The following is a 13,365-nucleotide window of genomic DNA, read 5'->3' as shown; positions in this document are numbered from 1 at the left end:
ATATCTCTACATGCTGACAATTTTAAAATGTCTCTAGCCTAAACCATCTCTCATTTTCAGGTCTATATATTCAACTGCCCAGTAGAAGTCTCCCCTAAGAATATCTCAAATTAGAGAATTTGACATAGGTAACCTAACACCAACACATCTCCAAACCCATTCTTCCTGTCTTCCCCTACGCCAGTAAATGATATCAACTCAAGCTTACAACCTGAAAGCTTCATTCCAAGTTCTCTCCTCTGCCCTACATGGATCGTCTATCAGCAGCTCTTATTGTATATAACTCCAAGTTATATACAGCTATTTTTCTTTACTTCCTCTGTCACTTGTAGTCTAAAGCCAGACCAATATTATCTCTGCCTATATTGCTACAACTTCTTAACTGGTCTCCTTGGTTCTATTCTTGACCTTCCGAAACCACAACACAGATGATGCAATCTTCCAAAAAAAATAATTTGGACCAATGGCTGCTGAAACCATTCAGTGAAAGACTGATAGGAAACTTTATATGAGGCTGGTAACACCTATTCAATATTAATACAACAACAAAAAGACAATCAGACAGTGTATGCCTTCTGACAAACAATATATTTTACCAAATACAAAAATCTATATCAAAAGGAAAAAAAGAAAAACCATCCTGGCTGATGTACTCAGTTATTAGAGAGTTGGCCCAAGGACCGGAGGGTGACGGGTTTGATTCCCAGTCAAGGGCCTGTACCTGGGTTTCAGGTTCCAAACCTGACACCGGTTGGTGCACGTTCGGGAGGCAAGTATCTCTCTCTCTCCCTCCCTTCCACTCTCTCTAAAAACTGATGGAGCCTGGTTGGCCTGGCTCAGTGTTTGAGCATTGACCTATGAACCAGGAGGTCACACAGTTCGATTCCCAGGTTGTGGGCTCGATCCCCAATAGGGAGCATGCAAGAGGCAGCCAATCAATGATTATCTCTCATCATTGATGTTACTTTCTCTCTCTCTCTCTGAAATCAAAAGTATTTAAAAAAATAAAAATCAATGGGAAAAATATCCTCGGGTGAGGATTAACAACAACAACAAACAAAAGGAAAAACAAGACCTCCCCCCGCAAAAAAAATCAGACCTGATTCTGATCAAGACATTATCAGAATTTTCAATTTTCAGAAAATACAAGGGATATAAAAACATTTTAAAAAAACAAGCAACATGAAACCACATGGCAATGTAATGAACAAAATCTAATATATCCATACTAGATTTTATCATACAGGTGTTTTCTTCTTTAATAAATGGCGAAAGGAGAAAAAGACAGACAAATGCTTTAAATAGAGCCCTAAGAGGTATATCAAGCCCTAGCTGGTTTGGCTCAGTAGACAGAGCGCCGACATGCGGACTGAAGGGTTCCAGGTTCGATTGCGATCAAGGGCACATGCCCGACTTGTGGGCTCGATCCCCAGTAGGGGGCGTGCAAGAAGAAGCCAATCAATGATTTTCTCTCATCAGTTATGTTTTTCTCTCTCCCTCTCCCTTCCTCCCTGAAATTAAAAAAAAAAAAAAAAAAAAAAAGATATATCAACCAGCTGCAATGGTAAACCTTGTTTGAATGCAAATTTAAAATGTAAAAAGATATTTATGAAACAATTAAGGAAATATGCACGTGCACACACATACACACACATCCCAGTCCAGCAAGATAGTAGGGCTGGGGAAGATAGGTAGGAATACTAATGAATAAAAATTGTCTATGTATTGATAATTTGTTGAAGCTGGATAATGGCTGGTAATGCAGGTTTATCACAATATTTTCTATTTCTGGTTATGTTTGAAAATTCTCCTAAAAATATAATTTTAATAACTTTACTCTCTTCCTTAAAATCCTGCAATGGAACTCCAATAAAATGATAAGTAAAACCATAAGAGCAAAGAAAATGAGGTGAGGCAGAGAGTATGTGAAATCAGCACCTAAAAGATAGCAACAATTCTTATAAAATGCAAATAAAAAGGATACAAGGCTTTTGAAGAATAACACCACAGCAAAACTGCAACTTAGAATTCTCAGAAGCCCACTCAAACAGCAGAGAGACTGATCTACCTTGGAGAATGACAGAAGTAATAATTTCTAAGCCAGAAAGTACAGGAATGACTAGCAAGGAACAAATGAAAAATCTATAGAATGATTTCATCATTAAGCTCTTCCCACTCCCAATTCAGTGAGCTCAGTATTTTACATACAGGTGTGTATGTGCATGCTTACACATGTGCGCATACACGTACACACAATTCTGTAAAAATGGAGCCATCAGGAAAGGAAAAACAAAGTTCTTGGAACTATTTGAACTTTTTTTGGCAAAATTAAAATTTAATAGGAGGGCTGGATGAGAGTCAAGGAAATCTCCCAGAATACAGAGTAAAAGAGAAAGATGTAAAACGTTAGAAGACAAACAAAAAGGACGCAGTGAATCAACCCAGGAGCTTCAACAGCAATAACAATTCCCTAAGGAGAGACTAAAGCTAATGAAGGGGAGAAACTTATATTAAAAAAAACAACAACAGATTTCCCAAAGCTAAAGAAAATCACAAACCCTCAAAAGTAAAATAATCCAACAGTAAAAATGTAAAATGTCTTCATTAAAACTAAAATGAAAAATTTTAGTAAAACAATTAGAAATTGAAAATCCAAATGCTTCAAAATAAAACAATGGCCAAATTTTTATATCCACTTGAAGATGCTGTGTTCTCAGAAGCAAGTTAGACTTAAATAAGCTATTTTATTTATAAAAAAGTAAGTTTATATTATACAAAGTTTAAAAGAGGTGAAGAAATTGGTAACATCTCTTAAAATTTCGGGATAGGTATCAACTATTTGAAGACATTTACCCTTTTCTTTAAGGGAGCCCTTTAAAATTTCAAGATCTTCAATAGTTCAGTGAAGGGGCAAACACAATTTATACCATTTGGTATTAACAAAATTAATATACTTCATGAAAACATAATATCAAACTAAATAATAAATGCAGCTCATAAAATGGTTTATTTAGAACCTTTACACAATCTAGTCATTTCAGGTAAATTTTTTCTTTTTTTTTAATAGATGAGAAAGAATCACTGATCTGCTGCCTCCAGCACGCCCCCCACTGGGGATCAAGCCCACAACCCAAGCATGTGCCCCAACCAGGAATCAAACCATGACCTCCTGGTTCATAAGCTGATGTTCAACCACTGAGCCACATCAGCCAGGCTCAGGTAAATTTTCATGACAGCTACAGGTTGGTCATAACAGCTGTCAAGAACATCAACTATACATTCTACAATGCTGTAAACCTTTTCTTGAAGATTCAAGTTCATTAGCAACGTCATGTTTGAGGCTAGGTTGCAACTGGGCCCAAGGTCTTGCGCCCAAATGGGTAAATGAGCCCTCTTCAAGAAGGCTAAGATTTTCAATCTTAGTGTCCGCTAATTACTGCCTATATTGTTGCTAAATGCTCAATCTTTTGTCCCTTGTAATTGACTTTTTCTCCTTATAGACTTCCCCCCCCTTATCATTGCTCCCAGAAGAAAATTTTGGCCTTTTTGCCAACAAATTAGAGTTGTTTTCTTTTAGTGATTTATATTACCCAATCACAGAATATTCCAGGATATGGAAATGATCATCCATTCAGTATTCAGCATAATTTCTTACTGTTGTGCCCTAGCTCCCCAAACCAGTAGTTACATGTCTATTTGGAGTGTCCCAGAAGGCTTACCTCTAGAAGGCCAAAGTTATATCATCAATTATATACATTTTAAAAAATATTCATTCATGTTTGAAATAATAAACTGTGTTGAAATATTAAAAGTTTACAAAGAGTCTATTTGCAACAAAATCTTATTTCTTTCCAGCCACTCTTTGGCATAACAACAAAAGGCCAAATTCCTCTTATGAGCTTTTGAGGCAGACTGCAGGGCTCAGCGCCATATAATAATCCTACAGGTTTTTAACTCTATCAGGTTTGACTGCCCAGAGTTGCTTCACAGTCATTTGACTGCTTAGTTTTATACTCTTGGGTAAGGATAAATCAACTAAACAGAAAGATACCTGAAACTCTTCAATTGATAGTCTTTATAGTGCTTCACAAATCCAAGTTTGCTGAAGTTAAGCTTATGTAACATTTAATAGATAATAGATTAATAACCAGAATATATAAAGAACAATTATAAATAAGCAACAAAAAAGTCAAACAACCAAAAAGTTGCCTAAGGATGCCAGAAGGTAATCCACAGAAAAGGAAATACAAATAAACAAACCTATGAAGATGATCAACCTTATTAGAAAGCAAAGATGTTTTTAAAGGGTGAGGTATTTCTCACTCATCTGATAGGCAAATTTTAAAAAGATTAATAACAACAAAAAACGAAAAAGAATGCAAGATAATAGGCACTGTTGGTGATAAGTGGTAAAGCCTCTTTTGGCATAAATTAGAGCTAATGCAATTTGAAATAAAAAACTTGGATCCAGAAATTCTAGACTACTTTAAGAAATATATATGTGTAGGTGTATGTGTATATATATACACATAAGTTTTGTACAAAGGTGTTTTTTCATAATCATTTAGAAAAATAATGTGATTAAACAATCTAAAATTCCATAACAGAAGAAATGGTTATAATGCATCCGTACTATGAAATTCTATGCAACAGTTCAAACAAATAAGGCAGTTACACATGACTGCATTAAAAAATCTCTATGCCATATTGAGCACACAGCAAATGGAAAAATATATGTTCAGAATGATACATATTTTAATACTTAATATGCATGTAAGGTCTGAAAAGACAAACTCCATACTAATAAAAGTACTCATCTCAGCTTATACCTATGATTGAGGCTTACAGGTAGTTCGAAGGGGACTTTTGCTCTATCTTCATTGTTTGAATTTTGAAAATAAGATTGCATTTGTCTTAAGTTTATAATTCAAAATGAAGGAATAAAAAACAACATAGGAATAGTGCAATCCAATTGTTAAATATATGCTCACATGATAACAGTATGGTGTATGTACATTACATGTGAGAGATTAAGTATGCAGAGTATATGAAAATGTTATAGCTATAAATCTCTCTCTATATATTTCTATCTTTATTGTTTACTATGAAGATTTTTAATTTTTTAATAAAGGTGTATTACTTTAATTATCAATAAAATGCAATAAAGGTATTTCCATTTTGAAGAAAAGAATGAACAGAAGGTTAACCTCTGAGTTTTATAAGAGATTACTTTGATTTTTTAAAAATCAAGACATTCCTAAACAGTCTGAATGCATTTATATACCATGTGAAAATAGAAAAACTAAGCATAACTATAACTTGATAGCCATTGAACCTTTATGTTTAAGAAATAAAATCTGAATATGGCCCAAACCAAATGCAATATTTAAAGTTGCCTGTAAATTAGGATTTACACAAACAACTTGGCAATGTCCTAAGTATATGAAAACTTGATGGCTTTTACCTTAAAAATTAGTAGTTAAAATTATTGTTACTTATTTATATAAGGTCATATAAAACAGTTACATAAATTCTTTTTTTACACAAATTCTTGGAATAAACTATAACAATATGCAAAACAAAACTTACTATCATATTTCTATTAACACATACATAATAATTTAAATGACCATTACTAATACCATCATTTTGTTAAGTTTGCCTCCTATTCCTCATAGTTCCAAGGGGACAAACTCCTTAGAGGGTAATCATTGCATAGTCATAAGGAAGGCTGAAGCTATTAGAGTTAAAACTCCCAAATACAGTCAGTCTTCCTTAACTTAATGAAAAAATACACAAAACATTTTTGAGTAACCTCAAATTCCCCTTCTGATATTGATGCAATTAGAAAGTATACCTCTAAGTATCTTAACAAAAGATTTAATAATGAAAAAAGGAAAAAACACCTCAATTATTATGTGCTATGAAGGACAATACAAATGCACTAGATTTGGTTCTAGTTTGTTCTATGCCTGGGACTTACAATCTCAGCAAGCCTCAGTTTTCTAATCTGTGAAATCAAAATACCAAAATACTCTGTATACTTCACAGAGTTATCCGTACCTGATGAGTTAATGTATACTAAGTATACAAAAGTGCTTTGGGAACTAAAATGCATTATAGAATTATTTTTTAGATGATTTGACCGCTTAGTTTTATACTTTTGGGTAAGGATAAATACAACTAAATCACAATAAAGCACTGGCAAAAAAAAAAAAAAATCAATTTTTAATCTAATTAATATCCTATATAGAAACAGTAAAAGAGTAAATATTTTCTAGAGAATTGTTTACTAGGGACAATGACAAATCACAAGCATATTAATTAAAATAGTGTCTATGGCAAGCCATTTTGCTTCTTTTACTACTTTATACCACAGAATTCTACTTGTTGTCAAATACCACAGGAAAGATGTCAAGCTAGTTAACCAAACCTTCCTGCCAAAATCTGTCATTCTTCCAAAGGCCATGTTCTCTCTTTAAAGCTTTTGCATATATTCCATGTTCCTTCCAATATCGCTTCTTCATATCCACCACCAAAGACTGAGGGCTTGCTTGGGTTACTTGCTTGCTTAGGTTACAAGGTAAATTGTCACCTTATATTTGCCAAATCTCATACAGACATATCAAGTAGAAAAAGATACCAAATGACAAGTAAGCACACACGTGTATACATCATACATGAGTGTATACACACACACACACACACACCTTTTTCATTCTTTAGGGAGAAATATATCCCTTACATAGCAAATGATTGTCACTTTAAAAGGAAGTATATAACACAAGCAAAAGATGAAAAATAAATCTTACTCACCATCTCCCATAGCCATTCAGATGGTCCAGGGAGCTCTTTCTCAAACCAAGAGGTCAAACAGCACAGCAAATAAATGCAGCTCAGTGCCTGCGCCACTGGGCTCGGCCTGCAGCCTGCAGACACCGGGAGCACTGTGTGACCCAGGCTGCGCTGCAGCTCTGCACCGCAATAGCCAACAGCTGCTACTCCATTTCAAAATAAAAGTCTGGGGTCTTGTTGAAAACCCTCGTCTAATTTAGCTGAGCCTAGCAGTGCTTGATCAAGATTATTCTTTAACTGCATACAAGCAGTTAGATACAGGTTATGATGTTTCTCCTTGTGCTGGCCGACTGAAATGTAATATAAGAAAAGCTCTGAGAATCAATAAATGCCATTCCACGGGGGAGGAGGAGGGACTTTTAATGCAATCATCAAAACACAAGGCATGTGTTCAGCAATCATTTTCTGCTTCCCTAAAGATATGCATGTAATCAGTAGCAATCACATGATCTGATGGATTAACTGATTTGCGCCTTTTTAAAAGGTTTTCATCCTTTTAATATTTACAAAAGGAGATTGCTAGAAGTGCACCAACAGGAATAGCCCAGTTTCCATGATTAACTGCTCTCATTATGCAGGAAGCATTTCTGGCTGCCGTAAACAAATCACGTCAAAGGCAGCCCATCAAAGGCTGTTCTGTGTGTGGACAGCAGGGCCACGCAGAACAAAGCTTGCTTCTGGTGGAGACAGAAGCTCGCCAGTGCGCAGCTGCAGGGACACGGAGCACCCTCCAACCAAACTGCACAACCATCAGCACACTGTCAAGCTCAGAGAAAGCCCTAGGGCTCATGATCACAAATAGATGCAGTACCTTTAAAAACCAACCTAAGAAGAGGTGCTTTGCTTTTCACCAAAGGGTATGTTATAAACATATATTAAAAAAAAGCTAAACCGTGGGTTACCTTATTGCCTCTAATAAGCCAAATATCAAGGTAATTTGATATCCTAGTTTCTATGCATTATTTTATAGCCAGCCTCCAGCAATTCTTTTCCTAGCAATTGTTTCAAACAGAGAAGCTGGGAAATATTTTACAATGATTACATGCTTAGACTGCATTAGGTCTTACACACACACTAGACTAAATCAGAATTATTCAGTTTTTTCACAGTGAAAGAGAAAAAAACTTGCAGTCAGAACCACCAACACTGTTGGTGTTTACATCTCGATTAGCGTGGGAGACTGTCTGGAAAGCTCCGTGAGGACACCCGGCCCTGTTATAATCATAGTGGCCTGCAACTTTCAGTCTTTTCTTCCCAGCAGGGCTGGTGTCCCCTCCTTTCAGCCACAATCTGATTAATTTCAAATCCAGTTTCCTTCTACTAGCAGAGCTAATTCCACTGCACTTAGGGATTCTGCCTAACTCACACTCTGTAATACAAGAATTAAACTCAGGCTTGAAACACACTCAAGACAAAAAGCGCTGTGCATTTCTCACTATTTCTAAACTAAATGAAATACGCAAATCTTAGATGATACAATTTACTTTATGTCCTTCCAACTCATCCCTAGCCTCACTGGACTCTAGCCAACCCTGACCTCCCTTCTGTCCTTTTCTACCTCTGGGTCTCTATGGTCACATTTTCTCTGCCCAAAACACTTTTCCTATCATTCATTCCATAATTAGCTTGTTCTCCTTTATCAGGTCTCAATTCAAATGTCTCAACTCTCAGAGAAATCTGCCCCATTATTCTAAAGTGGCATCACTGAGTTAATTACCAACTCCATATCCTATTCACTGTACTTAATGACTTAAGATGACAGCTTTTAGCTATAATGACTCTTAAAAAGTCATACCACCTTTACAACAAATCCTGTTTTTTGTTTTTGTCTGTATTTAGCAAAATGACTTTTCATTCCCAAACACTCTAAGTCAATATAAGAAGTGTGACGTTTCATTATTATGGTTTCAGGCAAAGGCACACTAAAAAATTTTACTTACCATAAGTTTCTAGTCACAGAATATCATATGGAACAAATGTGAATTAAATGCCATGTCTGGGTAAACTCCCAACAATTTGATTTGTATATGTATACAAAGTGAGAGAAAGAAAAGGTGGTATCTTTAATGGCTCTTTAGTCCATTATGTGCATTAACCTAAATATAAAAACCTTATATGCAAATTGCCCCCATGGAAGTTCGACCAGGAGACAGATCGCTCACTATGATGTGCCCTGACCACGGGGGTGGGGGTGGGGCAGAACAAAGGAAGGCCCCGGCCGGCAGCCAGAAGGCCCCAATAGGCCTTGATCACCTGCCAGGCCTATGGACCCTACCCGTGCCAGAGTCTCGTGCACCAGGCCTCTAGTTATTTTTACTAGGTTTATTTTGACCTAAAATGAGCCTTTATTTTTACCTAAAATGGTCCCTTGTTCTATTACTTTTTTGTTTAAGACTTTTTAATTGGTGTTGTTTTTTTAAGAGAGAGAGAGAAAGGGAGAGGGAGAGCAAGAAACATCAATGTGAAATATTGACTGGCTGCCTCCTGCATGCTCCCTACTGGGGATGGAGCCCACAACCTGAGTATGTGCCCTGACCAGGATTCAAACCAGCAACCTTTCAGTGCATAAGATGACACCCAATCAACTGAGCCACATGGGTCAGGGCCTCTTCTATTACTTTTAGTTTACAGTTTTAGTTTGAGTGCACAATAACAATGAGCCAATAAAGGGCTGAAAATGTTGTGGGAGAAAATTGTGCAGAAATAAAAAGGGAGTTGAATAAACCTTCATTACATGCTTTGGGTAAAAACTATTTTTTGCATTTAATATGTTACTTTTTGTTTTCAGTGTTTGATACATTTGTCTACCTGTGACGATTATTCAAGTATCCTGTGCTGAGATGAAACATACTATTAGTAGAAATAATTTTCTCATTTAATGGCTTTTGATTTGGCAAAAAGGATTTTAGGAATAATTTAAATTAATTTCATTAAACAAAGGGTAGTTGTATTTCGTCCATCACCAACTGTATTCACTCTGGATTCCCATGTGTTCACTTGTTTATGATCTCTTCTCCCTTACTAGAATGTAGGCGTACTGAGGCAGAATCTTTAACTGTCTTCTTCACTGCTGTGACATGATCTAATTTTAAGATCATTCTCACTTCTGGCCCTAACCGGTTTAGCTCAGTGGATAGAGCGTCGGCCTGCGGACTGAAGGGTCCCAGGTTCGATTCTGGTCAAGGGCATGTACCTTGATTGCAGGCACATCCCCAGTGGGAGGTGTGCAGGAGGCAGCTGATCGGTGTTTCTCTCTCATCGATGTTTCTAACTCTCTATCCCTCTCCCTTCCTCTCTGAAAAAAATCAATAAAATATATTTAAAAAAAAAAAAAAAAAAAAAAAAAGATCATTCTCACTTCTGGATAAAAAAGATTCCAGAGGTCAAACATGGAATTGTAATATGTAGTAATCTAGGTAAAAACTATCTACTGTAACATGTAATAATCTAGGTAAAATCTAAAGGAGATTTAGAGTGGTGTTTTAGCAGTGGAGATGGAAAAAAATGTTTGCGATATATCAATATTTCAGAGGAAGAAATGACCAATTAAACTAGACTAATCAGTAAATGAGTAATTAATAAATGACTAATTAGTAAAGGACTAATTAGGAGTCAATTCAGATTTCTAGCCTGAGCTGACAGTGGTACCACTGACTGAAATGGGTAAAGCAGGGAAGAACAGATTTGAAGGAAAGCATGAGACAACAGGGTTTCAATTTTGGACATGCTAAGCCTGGGATGCTCATTAGGCATCCAAATGGAAATGTCATAGAGGCCACAGGCTACCAAATCTAGAGCATAAGAGATACAATGAATGAGGGCTAGAACTACACATTTAAGAATCATCAGCAAATAGTTACCATTTAAAGCCTTTGGGCTGAATTAGGCCACTGAGAGAAAATAAAGACAAGGGAGAGAAGGGGGTTGGGGGTAGTCAACAAGATAAACAGGCTTCCCTCTACTAGTCTCCACCCTTATTAACAAATCCATTAAAGTATTTTTCTTTTTTAAAAAAATATATATTTTATTGATTTTTTACAGAGAGCAAGGGAGAGGGATAGAGAGTTAGAAACATCGATGAGAGAGAAACATCGATCAGCTGCCTTCTGCACACCCCCTACTGGGATATGCCTGTAACCAAGGTACATGCCCTTGACCAGAATCGAACCTGGGACCCCTCAGTCTGAAGGCCGACGCTCTATCCACTGAGCCAAACTGGTCAGGGCCATTAAAGTATTTTTCAATGACAGCATAATATTTTCATCAAAAACATCTGGCTGCTTGGCTGGTGTGGCTCAGGGATTGAGCAATGACCTATGAACCAGGAGGTCACAGTTCAATTTCCAGTTGGGGCACATGCCCAGGTTGCAGGCATGGTCCCCAGTGGGGAATGAGCAAGAGGCAGCCCATCAATAGTTTTCTCTCATCACTGATGTTTCTATATCTCTCTCCCTCTCCCTTCTCTCTGAAATCAATAAAAATATTTTTTAAAACAAAACATCATGACCCCAATATATATGTATTACAGATTTTAACATTCACATTTGACCATATTTATAATATTCAGAGCATAATCTCTAATACAAAAATATCTCTGAAGACTCCCCTAAGAGAAATAAGTGGTAGATACTAACCACAAACCTCCTTGTTTATGGAGAGGTAAACAAGAGAAAAATAAATGAGACCTTAAATAATAGGGGATAAAATAATCTTCTATTTTGAAGGTAACAGAAATAACCTCACAAAATAAAATGACAGTACTTTCAAAAGAAACCATACCAAATAATAAATATTTTAAGTTTATAATATCCATTACACTCTTTTTCTTAGAGTTGTAACTCGAAGTTTGGAATACACAAGTGAGAATGCTCTGTAAATGGTATGAAAACACAAGTCTTAATTTAAGGAATTTTTACAACTCTTCATCTTCCTGCTGTTTCTGGTTTCTATGGAAATGGACAGAGGTAACTGCTGAGAAAATAAGGACAAGGCACTTAAAACACTTCTATTCAGAGGAGTGATAAACAGCTGGCAGTCAGGGTAAGGACCATAGTGCTAAAGTCAATTTATGCTTCTGGAACTAAGTTTAGATTAGAGTAGACACAATCTTTTTAACACCAATTTCTCACTCCATCTGCCTTCCTGCAACAAAACAAGGTTCAATCTTGGTTTAATCCAGAGGGGGAAAACAACCCCCATTAAATTATATTTATTAGAAACTAGTTATCCTATTATTTAACTATACAACTCATATACCAAATTATTTCTCCAGCATCATTTACATAGTATTAAATTAATCACTCTCTTTAATATGAACTTAATTACGTAGGTGAAAAACCATCTATACTATCCTTTGAAATAGAATATATTCTTTACATATAGGCTAATTAATAATTAAAGACTGAAGTTTAGGTAAATGGTACCAAATAAAACCAAATACAATTTAGTATCCTTACAAAAAATAGAGCAACTACAAAATCAAATAAACGCCACATATTAACTTCAACTTCTAATTCAGAAGCCAAAGATAATTATGTTGGTAAAGTTCCTACTTCTGTGTTTCTTCACCAGTGTCATCACTGGTAGTTTACACATAGGTGTAATAGAGCCCATCAACTCCACAATTTCTACTAAAAACAACAAAGTAAAACAGTTACTATGGGAATAAAAAACACATTCCATGCATGAAACGTGGAGGACAAGAAGGTCACCATATCTTCAACCCAGAAGATACAAAACATAGGCAAAGAACAGGATCATTTTGCACGAATGAGTACACCCAATATTAAACTTTCATATTCCAAGTAAGTGCAAATGGCCAGCAGGATATAAAGACTTTGTTATTATATCTTAACTAAGTTTTAAGCCACAAAATCAAATCTAATGTAACAGTTGACTTGAAAACATATTTTAGTGTCTAAAAGTTTGTTAATAATCTTAGAAATGTTTAAGAACTAGAATTTAATTATTCTTACCTTTGCAGACACTCAAAATCATGCCGCCTGAATTTTGCACTTCATCAAATTTGGCAAATATCATTTCTAATCTGGGAATAAAGAATAAATTTTGTTTGTTTTACATACACTTTAATGAGGAACAATTCCTTTCACCATCTCCCTGAGAAAAAAGACAATTCCAGGGATTTAGTTAGTTCTATACAACTCTCTTTTACAATGAACTCACTTACTGAAAAGAAAGACAAAACCCATCTCTCTTCACTTGACAGAACCAGCCAGATACAGATAGCACTCTCCACACTTGTAGGCATATTTGTGAAACGGTAACTTTAACACAAAGCAGTTTCCCATGTTTCATCATAAAATTATTTCTCCAACCCATCAAAAATACTTCAGTTACAACTTTATAATGAATCCACTCAGTCACTAATACACCCTTAAAAGTACACAGAACCATGTTAAGGAAACATAAAACCAGTGAATTGAACTGGGCCCATATAAAACAAGGAACTTAACAGATAAATGCTGTGTGTGTTCTGACTGCTCCAATGAG

At 35.8% G+C, this 13,365-nt stretch overlaps 1 protein-coding gene across 2 annotated transcripts in view; it reads right to left on the bottom strand.

The window, feature by feature from the left end:
* Nucleotides 1–13,365, bottom strand: part of CLASP2 (cytoplasmic linker associated protein 2) — a 150,347-nt gene that overhangs the window by 110,779 nt on the left and 26,203 nt on the right. For both annotated transcript variants that reach the window (XM_079795624.1, XM_079795625.1), the window contains exon 7: nt 12,831–12,901. In XM_079795624.1, coding sequence (XP_079651750.1) covers nt 12,831–12,901 — 71 coding nt within the window. The remainder of the gene's footprint in view (nt 1–12,830; nt 12,902–13,365) is intronic.

Source organism: Cnephaeus nilssonii, assembly GCF_951640355.1.
Source record: "Cnephaeus nilssonii genome assembly, chromosome: 17".
NCBI classification, from domain to species: Eukaryota; Metazoa; Chordata; class Mammalia; order Chiroptera; family Vespertilionidae; genus Cnephaeus; species Cnephaeus nilssonii.
The sequence above is the reverse complement of the archived record's forward strand: the minus strand, read 5'-3'. Positions and strand labels throughout refer to the sequence as shown.